This window comes from Atractosteus spatula, chromosome 12, assembly GCF_055471065.1.
Source record: "Atractosteus spatula isolate fAtrSpa1 chromosome 12, fAtrSpa1.hap1, whole genome shotgun sequence".
In the NCBI taxonomy this organism is placed as follows: domain Eukaryota; kingdom Metazoa; phylum Chordata; class Actinopteri; order Semionotiformes; family Lepisosteidae; genus Atractosteus; species Atractosteus spatula.
Window position 1 is genome coordinate 20,138,053 of NC_142717.1, and position 13,752 is coordinate 20,151,804.

General features: G+C 34.4%; 1 protein-coding gene across 11 annotated transcripts in view; it reads left to right on the forward strand.

Moving 5' to 3' along the window:
• Nucleotides 1-13,752, forward strand: part of LOC148822750 (cAMP-regulated phosphoprotein 21-like) — a 140,787-nt gene that overhangs the window by 95,293 nt on the left and 31,742 nt on the right. For 9 of the 11 annotated variants that reach the window (XM_088928716.1, XM_088928717.1, XM_088928715.1 and 6 more), the window contains 2 exons: nt 1,206-1,457; nt 3,948-4,074. In XM_088928716.1, the coding sequence (XP_088784842.1) occupies nt 1,206-1,457; nt 3,948-4,074 (379 nt within the window). Of the gene's footprint in view, nt 1-1,205; nt 1,458-3,947; nt 4,075-8,321; nt 8,407-12,937; nt 13,281-13,752 lie in introns of those variants that run through there. The other 2 variants (XM_088928726.1, XM_088928725.1) reach the window with 2 other exon arrangements.

Here is a 13,752-nt window from a genome sequence, read left to right on the forward strand (position 1 = left end):
GGGCCTGCGCTGCTTGCTTGTGTGTGTTTAGTATAATAATGTTTGCCTTTTCTGTTACATTCCATATGATGAACAGTAAATCACCTGACCAGTTTTTATTCATGCCAGCTGAATGCATGCAACAAAATGAGACGGGCCTCTGCATCTCACCAAGAGCTGCATACAGTCTTGATTTAGTATGTGTAATACAGTGGGCTAAATAGGAGCTGTTGGAGTCTCCTTACATACAGTAGATTGTAAAGCTACTGGTGTTACGTTGTTTTTTTGGGGGGGAAAAGATGTACTGTAGTCTTAATCTTTCTGGCTCCATCTAAACAACTATTTCTCATTGAAAGCAGTTTGAATAGCTTCCCATGCCTGCTATATTTGTGGAGAGTGTTTAGTTGTCTCCTACCTGCTGAATTAAAATGACTTTTGTATTAGCATAATTTTTAAGTATAAATATTTGATATATTGTAAGTCTTTGATGTATTTTTTCAAAAGTATGCATTAAGATTTCCTTTGTGTGCTCAGAAACCAATGTGTGAAATTGAATACAAAAGTTTATATATGAAGTCAAGGTATTATGAAAATGAATCACATTTTAATAAACATATAAATGATAATACAAAATAAATTAGGTAGTAATTATAAGTAAATTTGAGGTAATTCTTTCAGTATTGTTTGCCTGTTTGGATATTGGCACACCCCATCATTTGATTCTGAATTGCTTTGCTTTGGGTTGTAAGCTTGTATGCATAATACATTCATCTAGCATGTTTGAATAAGTTTTACAGGACTGCTTTCAAAGTCTATAATTCCACCATAAAATTAACTCCTATCTTTAAAAACTTCCAATTAGTTCTTAATTGTACAAACCCCTATATAGAATCTTATCTCTCTTTTAAATTGTAAATAACTACATTTTCAAAATTTAAAATGTTTGCAAAATTTAAATGAAGCAATGGAGTGAATGCTTTGAACATTCTCCTGTATACTTAAATAACAGGCAAATAATGATGCACTTAAAATTCCTTCCTCTGAGTATGATTTTTGTTTAGAGATATTTTGCCTTTCTACCTTTTTAAAATACTATGGAGGAGTAGTAAAAACTGATGTCTATTATGCCAAAAAGCTTGCATGAGGATGGTATAACTGCACGTTGATATATAACTGCTTATTGTTATTTTATAAATGATCAGCTGAAATTTTTGACTGTTTTGCAGCGGGATGACATGGCTTCACAGTTTAACCAGATGAGTCTCAGTCGACAGTCTTCTGGCGAAGCCCCTGAACCTCTTCCCACTGGCTCTGTCTACCCCCCTCCAATACTTCCACAGCCCCCACAGCAGCCAGGCTATGTCGTGGCTTCCCCAAGTCAACAGATCCCCCCCGGGAGTTTCACTGGCTCTGGGCCCCCAATTCCTCAGCCAGTATTGCAGAGCCCGCAATGTTTTGTCCAACAGCCTCAAGCTCAGGTATGCACAGAGGCTCATAAAATATTATTTTCTTTTCATTGATTGTGCCACATAACATTTCTGAAATATGGATTTCCTATTATTCTAATCTGCAGGACAATCGTCAGGTCTTTTAGTCTTATTCCAAAATTGGGTTCCTGGTTTAAATTAAAATTAACCACCTGTTTAGACAAAAGGTAATGCTCAAAAATAGTGTCCCAAATCTGAGGACATCTGTCACAAGGAAGAATCTACTGAGTGCTTAAATTGTTAAATAAAGCTCAAATTGCTCAAAGTGCTCAAATTAAATAAAATTTGAATACCAAAATGGTATACTGGAATGCAATCAAAATCAAAAGAAACCATAAAATTTACATTACCATGATCTCTGCAAACTTTTGTGCTAGGATGACACATTTATCTTTTTGAAGAAACAGATTTCATTTGGAATCGTGAGATAAATAAAGATAAATCATTAAATGTAGAAACTAAAGATGCTGTAAATTACAAAATATATGAAGTTTTCTTTGGGGGTGTACATTTACAAATACGCCAAATTTCATGGTGTATTGCTCTCATTGTTGCTCCCATGATCTGTTGCGACACAGTTTCATTATCAGAGTCTTTTTTTGTCCCCCTAATTTGCATTAAACAAAATGAGACTGGTTACAGTGTAACCGTTAGCTTGTACTGTATGTTCTGCTTGGACTGCAGTAAGTAGCACAAGTCTCTGTACAGGTAACTATTAATCATGTTTAATTGACTTGAACATGTAGGACATGGCGGATCAGTGATTTACCGTCTCCCTGAACACAGCCTGTGTCTAGCAGTTCTGCACCAACTTCCTTTTCGTCTCAGGGGGTTTAAAAAGCAGAATATTTAATGTGATTGCTGTCACCAAAATGGTAACTTCTCTCTTTTGGATGTGCGCTTGCCTTCTCACTACCCGGTTACAATCACTGGTGACAGCCAATTATAATAGTTGAGTCTTCAGTCAAGGAAAATGCAGCACTGATCAAAACTCTAAAAAATTGTTTTCTCTGGATTTATGTAAGAATGTGCTGCAAAAAGCACTGAAGAGATGTAACGAAATTCATCTTTGAATTCCTTGTTAAGAGAATCATTTCCATAGCTTGGAAATGTCTTTCAATGTATATCTGTCCCTTACGTCTTTTTACACAAAAAGCAGCCTTGTTTTTCTTTTATATTTCAGCTGACACAGGGCTGTTTCAATTTAGTTTTTATTTAGATTTTCTTATCTATACTGAAAAGCATTAAAAATACATCATATGCTAGTGGTTTCAATACTTAATTGTTGCATTTTTAATTATCTATCTACTGTACATTTAAGGCACCCAAAAAATTTAAACAACTATGCTATGAGTATGCAGATTAAATTGTTAAGACCATTTCACAACATCAGAAATAGAACCATCTAAAATAATAAGAATTAAGTCTTTTTTTCTGTTCTAACATTGTGAAATGGTCATAACAGTTTAAATTTAATATATTACACATATAATTCATATACTGTAGATTTTCTAGCCATCTAGTAAAATAGGAGTTTGAACTCCAGAGTAAAAAATAAAAAAAACTAAAAAGAAGACCTTTAAAGGTCCTTTAGCTGTGTGGAAATAAAAACAGTTCCACATGAATGTATATATGGGCACTTCTATACAGCTAAGGAAATTTTAGCTGTTGTTACAATTTTTAAATTGTTTAATTGTTTAAAATTAACAATTGTTTAAACTTGATGCACACAAAAACTGATTTTTCTTTTTCTGTGTAATCAGTTACTGTTACTGTATATTGCTCCATATGCAAAGTTTCGATTTTCTTTTTAAAATGTTTTTTATGCCAGTCACTCCAAGCAAATCCTATCTTAAATAACAAAACTGCACTTTAAGAATAAAAACAATAATTTATTTTGTCATTACCTATGGTATGTTGTGTTTTGTTAGACTGGCATCTTTCATTTTTTTATATTACTTAGGGAAAATGTTATTTTTTTCTCTGGCACAAAATTATTTGAAAAATCACCTGGCATTTTTTTAACACAGTTATTGTATGTGTCATCTTGTATATATTAGTTTCCACACAAATAAAAGGAAAAATACAAGCATTTCAATAAAGTACTGTAAAATATTAGTTTTTTTAAATTATTCTCCAATAACTTTAATGGTACTGGTACATTTAAAAATATACAGTGGGGTATTAAGAATCCTATCTATCTAATCTAGAAAGGAGCAAGTAATTCTTAAATGTGTATTTATTTATGTATATATTTATGGAGGCTTTTATATTACTGCAATCCACCTTTCTATGGTGTTACGGACAGCCAGGGACATCAGTGCTTGAGCAGCTGCAGCAATCACTGAAAAAATGCAGCTCTTCATCATTCTGATCTTTATAGTTCATTCCATTTAGCAGTGTCAGCCTTTGCATTTCCATTTTGCACTTATTTGCTGTGACATGTCATTTCCAGACACTATCCTGTTTTGTCATTCGCAGATGCCAGTGTATTATTATTCATCTGGTCAGTACCCTACCTCAGCAAGTCAGCAGTACAGGCCAGTTGCCTCTGTTCAGTACAATGCACAGAGAAATCAGCAAATACCACAGAATGCCCAACAAACAGGTATGATGTGTTTCATTCTTTGAGATGGTGCCATAATCTAATAAGGAAAACTTTTAATGCTGCCCTTTCATTTGCATCCTTCTGGTTATGAGAATTTCTGTATTCTCAGCCAGGCATGCTTTATAGACACTGTAATCGTTCTAGTCATGCTGTATACCATAAAGCATGCCTCAGTTACAATTCAGTTACAATACAACATTCCTTTCCAGCCTTTCTGATTTTTTCACATTGACACACACTAAACACGGAGAGGTTATTACATAATGTTCAAGCCATTAGTTTGTTTATTTACAGACTTTATACAAAGAAAGCTCATTTTAACTGGTTGAATGTAATTGTTTTGTTCTCACAAAATCTCATTTGCAAACTAACTGCTATGTATTTCTTGATGCCCCTTCTGTGTACTCCCCTAAACCAGTCTATGAGTTTTTGCAGTAGGACTGGGGGCCGTTACACTGTAAGAGATTGAGTAGCAGGTCTCACAGTGAACCGGTCTCTTTTTTTGCTGCTTTCTACTCTTCAGAACAATCTACTGTAACATACAGTATATTGTCTTTTTATCTTGTGCTTGCCTTTTCTCCACTATATTTGTTTAATCTTTTTTTTAGCTATGCCAGTAATTGTATAGATCTTTTAACAGTAGATCTTTGACTTAACTTTCAGTGTATAGAAATGCCAGCGTGTATGTATTTAAAATAACTTTATTTTGCTATATTAATATACTGTTTTCATTACATGTTGGTAATTTTCATTTTCACAATGATGAGCAGTTCTGCATTTATTTACAGTATGTGTTTCGTTGGTGATTTTGTCTCTCAGTTCTTCACAAGAACTTTTTACTCTGTGGGGTCAGCATTCATTTTTGTTTTTTATTGCTAGAAATATATCTATAGAAAACCAAGCAATTCCTTTTTATAAATATTGGTTTTATAAATATTATTTAGGTTTCTCAATTTCGTAACATTGCTATGATACTTACAGTATAATGAATATTACTATTAGCTGCAGTAGTTTATAATGACATTTTCAAGAACCACAAAAACTAGCAACAGGCTGTTTTGTAAATACATATGTTTGTTTCAAACACTGGACCTTTCATAACATACATAAAGATGACAACCAAGATTCAGAATGAGTACTGGAAGCCATTATAAGAATTGATGTGAACTATCCTTACGTTCCTTTTTTGAATGCTTTGGTGATGTGGTTCTACACTAAGTGACAATAAAATTTAATAGTACCACTTCTCACTTTCTTCTTCATGGAGTGATAAACTACAAGTTACGTTAGGACACGTAAGCCTGAGAAAAAAAAAATATTGGTTTAAATAAGTAGGTCATACCATCTGCGTATTGTTAGTTAATTCCTGGTTTACACTCTTTGTCTCAATGCTGTACCTTTGAGTCTCTGAAGACGTTAGAGCAGGAAGGTGCATCAGAATGTAAGCTCCAGAATAATAAACAGAGGTTAAAATGAATATAAAAAACATACTGTAATGTTTCTGCTAGGAAACCTTTTTCAGGTGAATGCAGAAGGCTACCCAGTAGACATGTTTTTCTTCTTTCTTTTTACTTTTTAGTGTGGAATTAAAATACTCCTAATAATTTATCTTTGTGCAGGTGGTACTTAGCTACAGTAAGTAGCCACAAAAAGCTTCTGAAATGGTTTCTTAAAGATGATAAAGAGTAACTGTACAGAGTAAACAAAATAAGGAATACCATGCCAAATAAGGAAATAACATAAATCTAATAGCCACAGCAGTATACATTACCATACTGTTTTTTTTCCTTTAGAGCAGCTTTTTTGGTTTTGTGGGTTTTATTGTGATACTAAAACTGGGTAATCTCATAACTGTATTGCTGTATTGTGTTATTGTTACATTTTTTTTAAAATAAAGAATGCAGAGATTAAGAGAACATCACAGGATTTAAATCAAAAGGCTGATTGGGAGGTGTGTTGCTAGCACACATTCTTAAAATCAAACCTCTTTGGCTGAGGGACAAAAGCCTGATCATGAGGGCACATTATTCATATCAAATCAGGATTCTGGACACTCTGCAAGTCTCTGATTCCAGTGGTTGAAATCGCTCAGAAATGAACAGCACTCCAGCACTTACCAGAAAAAAAAGTTGTATTCTTGTTGTTCACATGGAGTCCTTTATATGGCAAATAATATACACAACTGACAAACTGACTTGATTTTGCTTATGGTGTTCAGAAGCTTTAAACATTTTGAAAACAGTTACTTTAAGCTGCCCCACTGCTATGGGAGTTAATTAATTGGACAAATATTGACTCCATATTTACATACAGTAAAAAACCTGAAGCCTTTTTTATGGGAACACAGAGGATCAAGGTAAAAATTAAGAAACAGGGTAAGCACTTTATAGAATTAACAAGTAATATATCTTTGGTTAAGGGTATGGCTTCTGTTGAGTGGTCCAGGCATTTGAGAAGGCATCTGGTGAAATGCAGGAACAGGGAAGGCAGCATCAGGGGCAAATGCAGAGTGGGAGAAAGTATACAGAAATGTCGTTCAGGTGGGTAGCTGCGTCAGCATGCGTAGGCTGCAAAGGAACAAGTAATAGGTTTATTCCATGCTGAAAAAAAGAAGAAAGAGAACACAACGTTTCGGCCGTGGAGCCTACGCACACCTGCGCACACCTTCAGCACACCTGAAGAAGGCTCCACGGCCGAAACGTTGTGTTCTCTTTCTTCTTTTTTTCAGCATGGAATAAACCTATTACTTGTTCCTTTGCATACAGAAATGTCTTTTGAGAAACAAAGAATAATTAGGGTTCTAGAATGTTTTTTTAGAATTAAAGGAATAGTGAGCATCATGGGCTGGAGCTCTTCCAGGTCACATGCCAGCAGAGTCAGAGGAAGGAGGTGGAATGTCTAAATTATGTCAACAGCCTTTTGAGGTGGGGGCGTAGGCTACGAGAGGGGGAACACAAAAATCAATGAGTACTGGAGGATAAACAGAGATAATAGAGTTAAAGTGCTGTGGCCAAAGGCAAGTGGCTGAGATGCTTGTGCTGACAGATAGTGCAGAAGCATTAGAAGAAACAGTAGTTTGAGTTTAAGTGCTTCTGTACTGCAGAGAGGAAACCAGAGTGAATTAAGTAGACATATCAGCAGGTATAGACTAGAAGTACAACACAAGCAGTAGGAACTGTGTAATGTGCGCACAAGAAAAATCACAAGTTAGCAAGGGAGCAGGCATTCTGTGCTGAGACCAACATTCTGTTGTTTACAAAGAGCATAGAGACACAATTAATAAAAACAATCAATTTTAAATGAATAGATATAGTACATAAATCTATTCACTATTAACATCCAAACAATGGTGATGGGCCAAATGTAATCTTGTTTGTAATCTTTATGTTCTTAGAGAAAAAAAAACATTTAGAAAGCTGCATATCTGGTGAGTACAGAAATGCAGAGAGCATTATAACAAAGCCATCATGTTCCTTTGGTTGCTAGTATCTAATTGATCCCAGGACAACTTACCTGTTTCCTACATGAAATACTAACTTGAGCTGATTCATTCCAATACAGTAAGTCAGTCTGACTCTAACTCAGTCTGATACCTACCTTCTTAAATACAAAGCATCTCTTTGTAGCCTTTGTTCTTGTTCCTGTTAATGTTATCAACTTAAGGTTCTTGCCATGAACCATAACATTGTTAGTAAGATGATAGCCTGGTAGTAAAGAAACATAAACTAGCATGGCTCAATGTCTAACTAGCCTAATTGTTGACTTAAAAAGTACTTAAAAGTTGTTGTTTTTAAAAAAAACATAAGGCTGCAATCTCATCCATGAATACATATAGCCCCCAGTGTAAATAACAACTGACTGGTAAATAAGCTCCCAAAACATTGAACATAAACATAAACAATTTCTGTGGATTTTATATAATAGACTCAAGTGAATCCTGAATCACCCGTTTCAAAATCTGAATGGTAAAACTGAAGATTTCTAAGTGTACTATATGTTACAGTAATTTTCAATAAATATTCAGCAAAATAAACTAATTTTAGTATTTTAGGCAGTGATCACAACCACAAGTCTTTACGAACTCTACTCTACTTTTCAGGTTTTTCCATAGATTGTTAGGGGATTTAAGTCAGGACATTGACTGGGCCTTTCAAAGACATTTGCTTCCTTATTCTTACCACTCCACCGTAGCTTTGACCTTGTGACTGAGATTATTGTCGTGCTGAAAGATTATTTTTTTCTCTCAGTTTTAGCCTGAAGCAAGTTTTCCTCTGATATTTTCCTGTACATTGCTCCATCTATGTTCCCATCAGTATTGACAGGCTTACCGGTGATGAGAAGCAGAACTAAAACAACATCAAGCCTGACCGTAGGGATGGTGATGAGTGAGTGATCCACTTGGGGTGTTGGGTTTGCATCACATGTAAAACATTGAATTTAGTCCAATTTGGTCTTGTTTGAACTCAAAACCTTTTTTTCCACATACAAACTCTCTTTATGGAATGACCAGTATATAACTGAGTGATGCACACGTTAGCTTCTCTATACTGTTCCAAAGTCTCCTTTGGGCAGCAACCCTAACCAGTTTCCTCCAAGTCTGGACCAGACCGATTTTAGGCAATCTTAATGATCAAATTCACCATTTTCAAAAAGATAGTAGGGGACTATGAAATGTTTATTTTGACAGTACCTATGAAATGTATATTTTGACAGTACCTTGGTCTTTATGGTTGAATCTTTGTATGTGGGACCTTACAGAGGCAGGTGTATTTGTTCTGAAGTGTATTTGTTCTGAATTTGTACGAACCACTTACATTGCACACAGAAAGATGCCACTCTATTCTGTGTTTCATTAATGTCATATTTTTCAGCTACCTTAATTTAGGCTTGCCACCACAAAAGGTTCAAATACATATGCAATTATGAATTGTTTGTTTTTCTTTCAAAAATGTATATACTGTGACAAAGTGTGACACTAATTCTTCTTTAGTCTAAATCAATATGAGGTTTTGAAATCATAAATAATAATAGGAAAACAATGATATTTTGTGTATAATGGCAGCAGCCATATCACCCTGCAACTCACAACTGGCAACCCACTGAAGCTAATCAGGTGTGAGCCTGCTCAGTACCTGGATGGGAGACCTCCTGGGAAAATCTTAAGGTTGCTGCTGGAAGAGGTGTTAGTGGGGCCAGCAGGGGGCACTCACCCTGTGGTCCATGTGGGTCCTAATGCCCCAGTATAGTGACGGGGACACTATACTATAAAAAGGCGCCGTACTTCAGATGAGACGTAAAACTGAGGTCTTGACTTTCTGTGGTCATTAAAAATCCCAGGGTGTTTCTCGAAAAGAGTAGGGGTGTAACCCTGTTGTCCTAGCCAAATTTCCCATTGGCCCTTACCAATCATGGCCTCCTAGTAATCTCCATCTATAAAATTGGCTTCATCACTTTGTTCTCCTCCCCACTGATAGTTGATGTGTGGTGAGCATTCTGGTGCACTATGGCTGCCGTCGCATCATCCTGGTGGGGGCCGCACATTGGTGGTGGTAGAGAGGAGTCCCCATTACCTGTAAAGCGCTTTGAGTGGAGTGTCTAGAAAAGCGCTATATATATTGTGTAAGCAATTATTAATTATAATTATAGTATGGTTTGACGTATTTGTATAAAGGGTGTTGTTAAGTTAAATAATTATTGATATTAGTCTTCTAAAAAATGTAACCTTAAAATGCATTATGGTGAAAGATGGAAATCAAACAAATGTAGATACTGCAATGTCTTAAGAGATGTACAAAGAAAATGTATATGTATTAATTGATTTACACAAGAATCAATATACTGTTTCTTGCTAGAAAGAATAATTCTCTTTTTGTTCTGAGTAATACATAAGACATTAAGAAATTTTATTTAGTGAATTACAGATTATTTTTTGTATGTACTCGGTTTTCTTAACGGTACCATATGAATTTATCTTAAGCAGTCAGTAGAAAAAACATGCATGAAGTGCAGCTGACAAAAGTAAATTGTTTGATGTACGGTTAATTACCCGCAGCTATTGGTGGTCTAATGTATTCGATTCTTTACCCTCCTGTCTACAGAGGCTGGTAGGAGACAGAATGCCAACATTTGATTTAGCAGGGAAAGGCTGCTTTTTCACTGAAGCAATATTGATGATTCTGACAGCACAAAGCTGAGAAATAATGTAATTCCAGAATTGTTAATGGGCCCGAGTGCTACAGATCTGTACACAATTGGGAGAAATGCACTTTATGAAGTTAAATGGCTCCAGGGCTAAAAAGATGAGCTTGGCTACAATTAGATTAGAACCCAACAGTGATAAATCATTTCAGGACCAGAGGTGATAAAAAAGAACATTTTTAATTTGTTTTTTTTTTTGTTTTCTTATATACAAGTATCCATTTGTGAAGCAACAAGTAATTCACACATTTTATGTCAATTCAAGCTATTTGTGTAAGTGGTTTTATCATTTATCAATGAAAGCTTCAATAATGTATGCATTAGGATGCAATATGTTTTAACTGACTGAACACAGAGGAAAAGTTCACAGTTTGCTAGTTTATACAAGTTACAAAGGAAAAAAATATGTGTTAAATAACTGATCAAATGGTAGTTAAATATGTTTCTACACTAATATTTTTGTTATTGAATTGTTATTCAACAAACATCTTAAAAAAACATCAAAGTAAAAACATCTTAACAACATAAAAATGTTCCATACTGTTTCATGCTGTTTTTATTAAGTCCAATGAAATCCAAACACATTTCCAGTTAAGAGGATAAAACAAAAGTATTACCTTCTTAACTAATCACATTATTTCTGAGAGATTTTCTAGACTTCCTATTACTTTTGTAATGTGATGATTACTTTATTTAATTTTAAGGAGACATTAGATTTTTTTCTAGAAAACTGGTAGTATGGAAATAAGGCTGTGAATATTGAACTTAAATTTGAAAACCAAAATATATCCTAATTGTATTGAGAATTTTATTGCATGTTTAAAAGGAAAAATGTAGTTAATTTTAGTTATTAAATAAGTTCATTTCTGAAGTCTGAAATAAATGTGCAGCTTGAATGCTTTCAAAAATACAAGATGTATTAATATTTTCATCAAAGATTATAATAATATGCTGTATACATTTAGTATACAGTACTGTATACATTCAGTGCTTTGTTAAGGTTTCTCTAAAATGACAGAAAAAATGTTACTGCAATTTTGAAAAAAAAAACTCCACAAGAAATATAGAATTTCCTTGTAATTAAAAAACAATAACATAGTTCATTTTTTTTTCTTGAGGCCTTGTGTGAGAATCCAATATTGAAGTAATTTATACCTCCCAGATGGGTTAGCATCCCTCTGAGAAGGTAGTTAACTAACTAGAGATTATGAGAATACAAAGCAGCTGGAGGCTTTCCAGTGGTAAACAACAATACAATGCAGAATGCTCTAGATGGAACAAAACTTCTCAAACACTTGGAGAGATGCAGCATAAAGGATATTTATAACTTCAGACTCTCAACATAAATTTCTCGAATCCAACTGTATCATCACCTTTCCTCGGAAAAAATATTCTTTCTTGATAGAAAAGACAATCATAATGTCCATTCCATGCAACTCCACACATCAAGCAAAAAGAAACACATCTAGGAGGTGAAATTATTACATATACTAACTTGTTTTGTTCACAAATAAATTGTGATTACCTACAGTATTCCTTCATATTAAAACATTACATTTTTGTCCTATTGTAATAAAATAGTTTTCCTGTAATGTGAGTTTCAGTAATAGAAATACCAATTAACAATTTAAACAAGTGATTTACTAAACATTTTATATTCCTAAAATCATATACGAGTATGTTTTATGTAAATGTTGACACTGACAAATGAAACATTAGCAGTCCTTGGTCATCCCACAACCGGCAGAGAAATCCTACTCCATTGGGCCCCTGAGCAAGGCCCTTAACCCCAACTGCTCCAGGGGTGCTGTATAAATGGCTGACCCTTATCTGATCTTATCTTATCCTATCCTTAAAATGATATGGAAAATGAAACTTAAACATCCAAACTGGACTGTACCATAAGACTTAAGAAGAAGCACTTCATATCTTATAACCTAAATATTCCTGGGTCCATTCCTAGGAAATACATTTTTTTTGGCTTTGGCTTGCTAGTCATATTAGCTTTTGAACATTATTTTATTATATATGGTGTATCATGCAGCCTCATATCTATTCAAGTACAACAACAAATTCAATGACTAAAAGATCGTGCCTAGTTTGCCTGAGGAAACATTTTCAGAAGTACCCTGTAACTTAACATATACATAAAATGCTGTAAAAATATCCTGTATACAATGTGTACATGAAAATGAAACGGGGTCCCAAATTTTGATTTCTCTCATCTTTGGCATCAGAATATGTTACCTGAGCCCTTTTTCATGGAATATTCATCCCTTGTGCAGATAAATATTATTATCACCCTAGAAGAACAAAAAATCTAAAACAGAATTCTTCACTCTGTGAACAGCTATCCATCAAAAAGATCATAACATACTCATGTCTGCAAATTAAGAACTAGTTCAATCCTGTCATCGTCACTTCGCCAAATGCATTGCCAGAATTCAGTTAAAACATTGGGGCACTTCAAGGAAAGTTAAGTATACCCTGCTTTATACAGATTGTTCCCCATAGTATTTTGAAACTTCATAAAGGTTTGTTGTTGGGTAACTGGGTAAATGTTGGGCTTATAAAAGACAAAAATATTTTGTTTCACTTTGGCTTCATGGTTTGGAATATATTGTTAAAATTTGACATGAATGTTCTCTTTCTTCTAAATATTCAGGTTAAGAGAATTGGAACAATCTGAAGCTAAAGAAAAATAAACAGGTATAGGTATAATGACCAATCGGCCAATACCATGTTGACCATGAAAAGCATGTGCAGTTGAATTATCAGAACTGTCCAGGCAAATCCTAAAACAGCTGTCACTGAAATCAACAACCTCCAGAGTGCAGCAGTGAAGGTAGAAAATCCGCAGTTTGCAGGGGTCTGAGACATCTGACTTATAAAGTCTACACCAAAAGATTTAAAACTCTCATCATCACGAAGAACATAAAAAGGATTTGAATATGCTTGAAAGAACAAAGACGAACCAGAAGAGTTGAAACAAAGTTTTAAGTACAGATGAAACCATGATATCACTTTAACAAAATCTGTATTGATGATGTAACTTATAAACGCAGCAGCAAAATAAATAATAATAATAATAAATAAATTAAGTTAAAAAGTAAGATTTTGTCTGCTTATGTAGAAGAAAGTACTTTCATACGAATTGGACTGTACTTCACCATGCAGCATGACAGTGACTGCAGAAAAAAGTATAAAATGATAAAATAGCCAAGATAATCACCAGATTTAAACCAAAGTAAAATGCATTTTACATTCTGAAGAAAAAATAAAGTTGGAACACCCTTAAATTAGGCATGAACTCAAGTGGCTGAAGCAAGGGCTTGCTAAAGCACCTGAAATAATAATCAACATCTGGTGAGCTAAATTTCAGATGTACATTTACTGCCTTAAAGGGACAAGTTCAAGTTCATTGTCATTATACTCATATACAGTGGTGTGAAAAAGTGTTTGCCCCCTTCCTGATTTCTT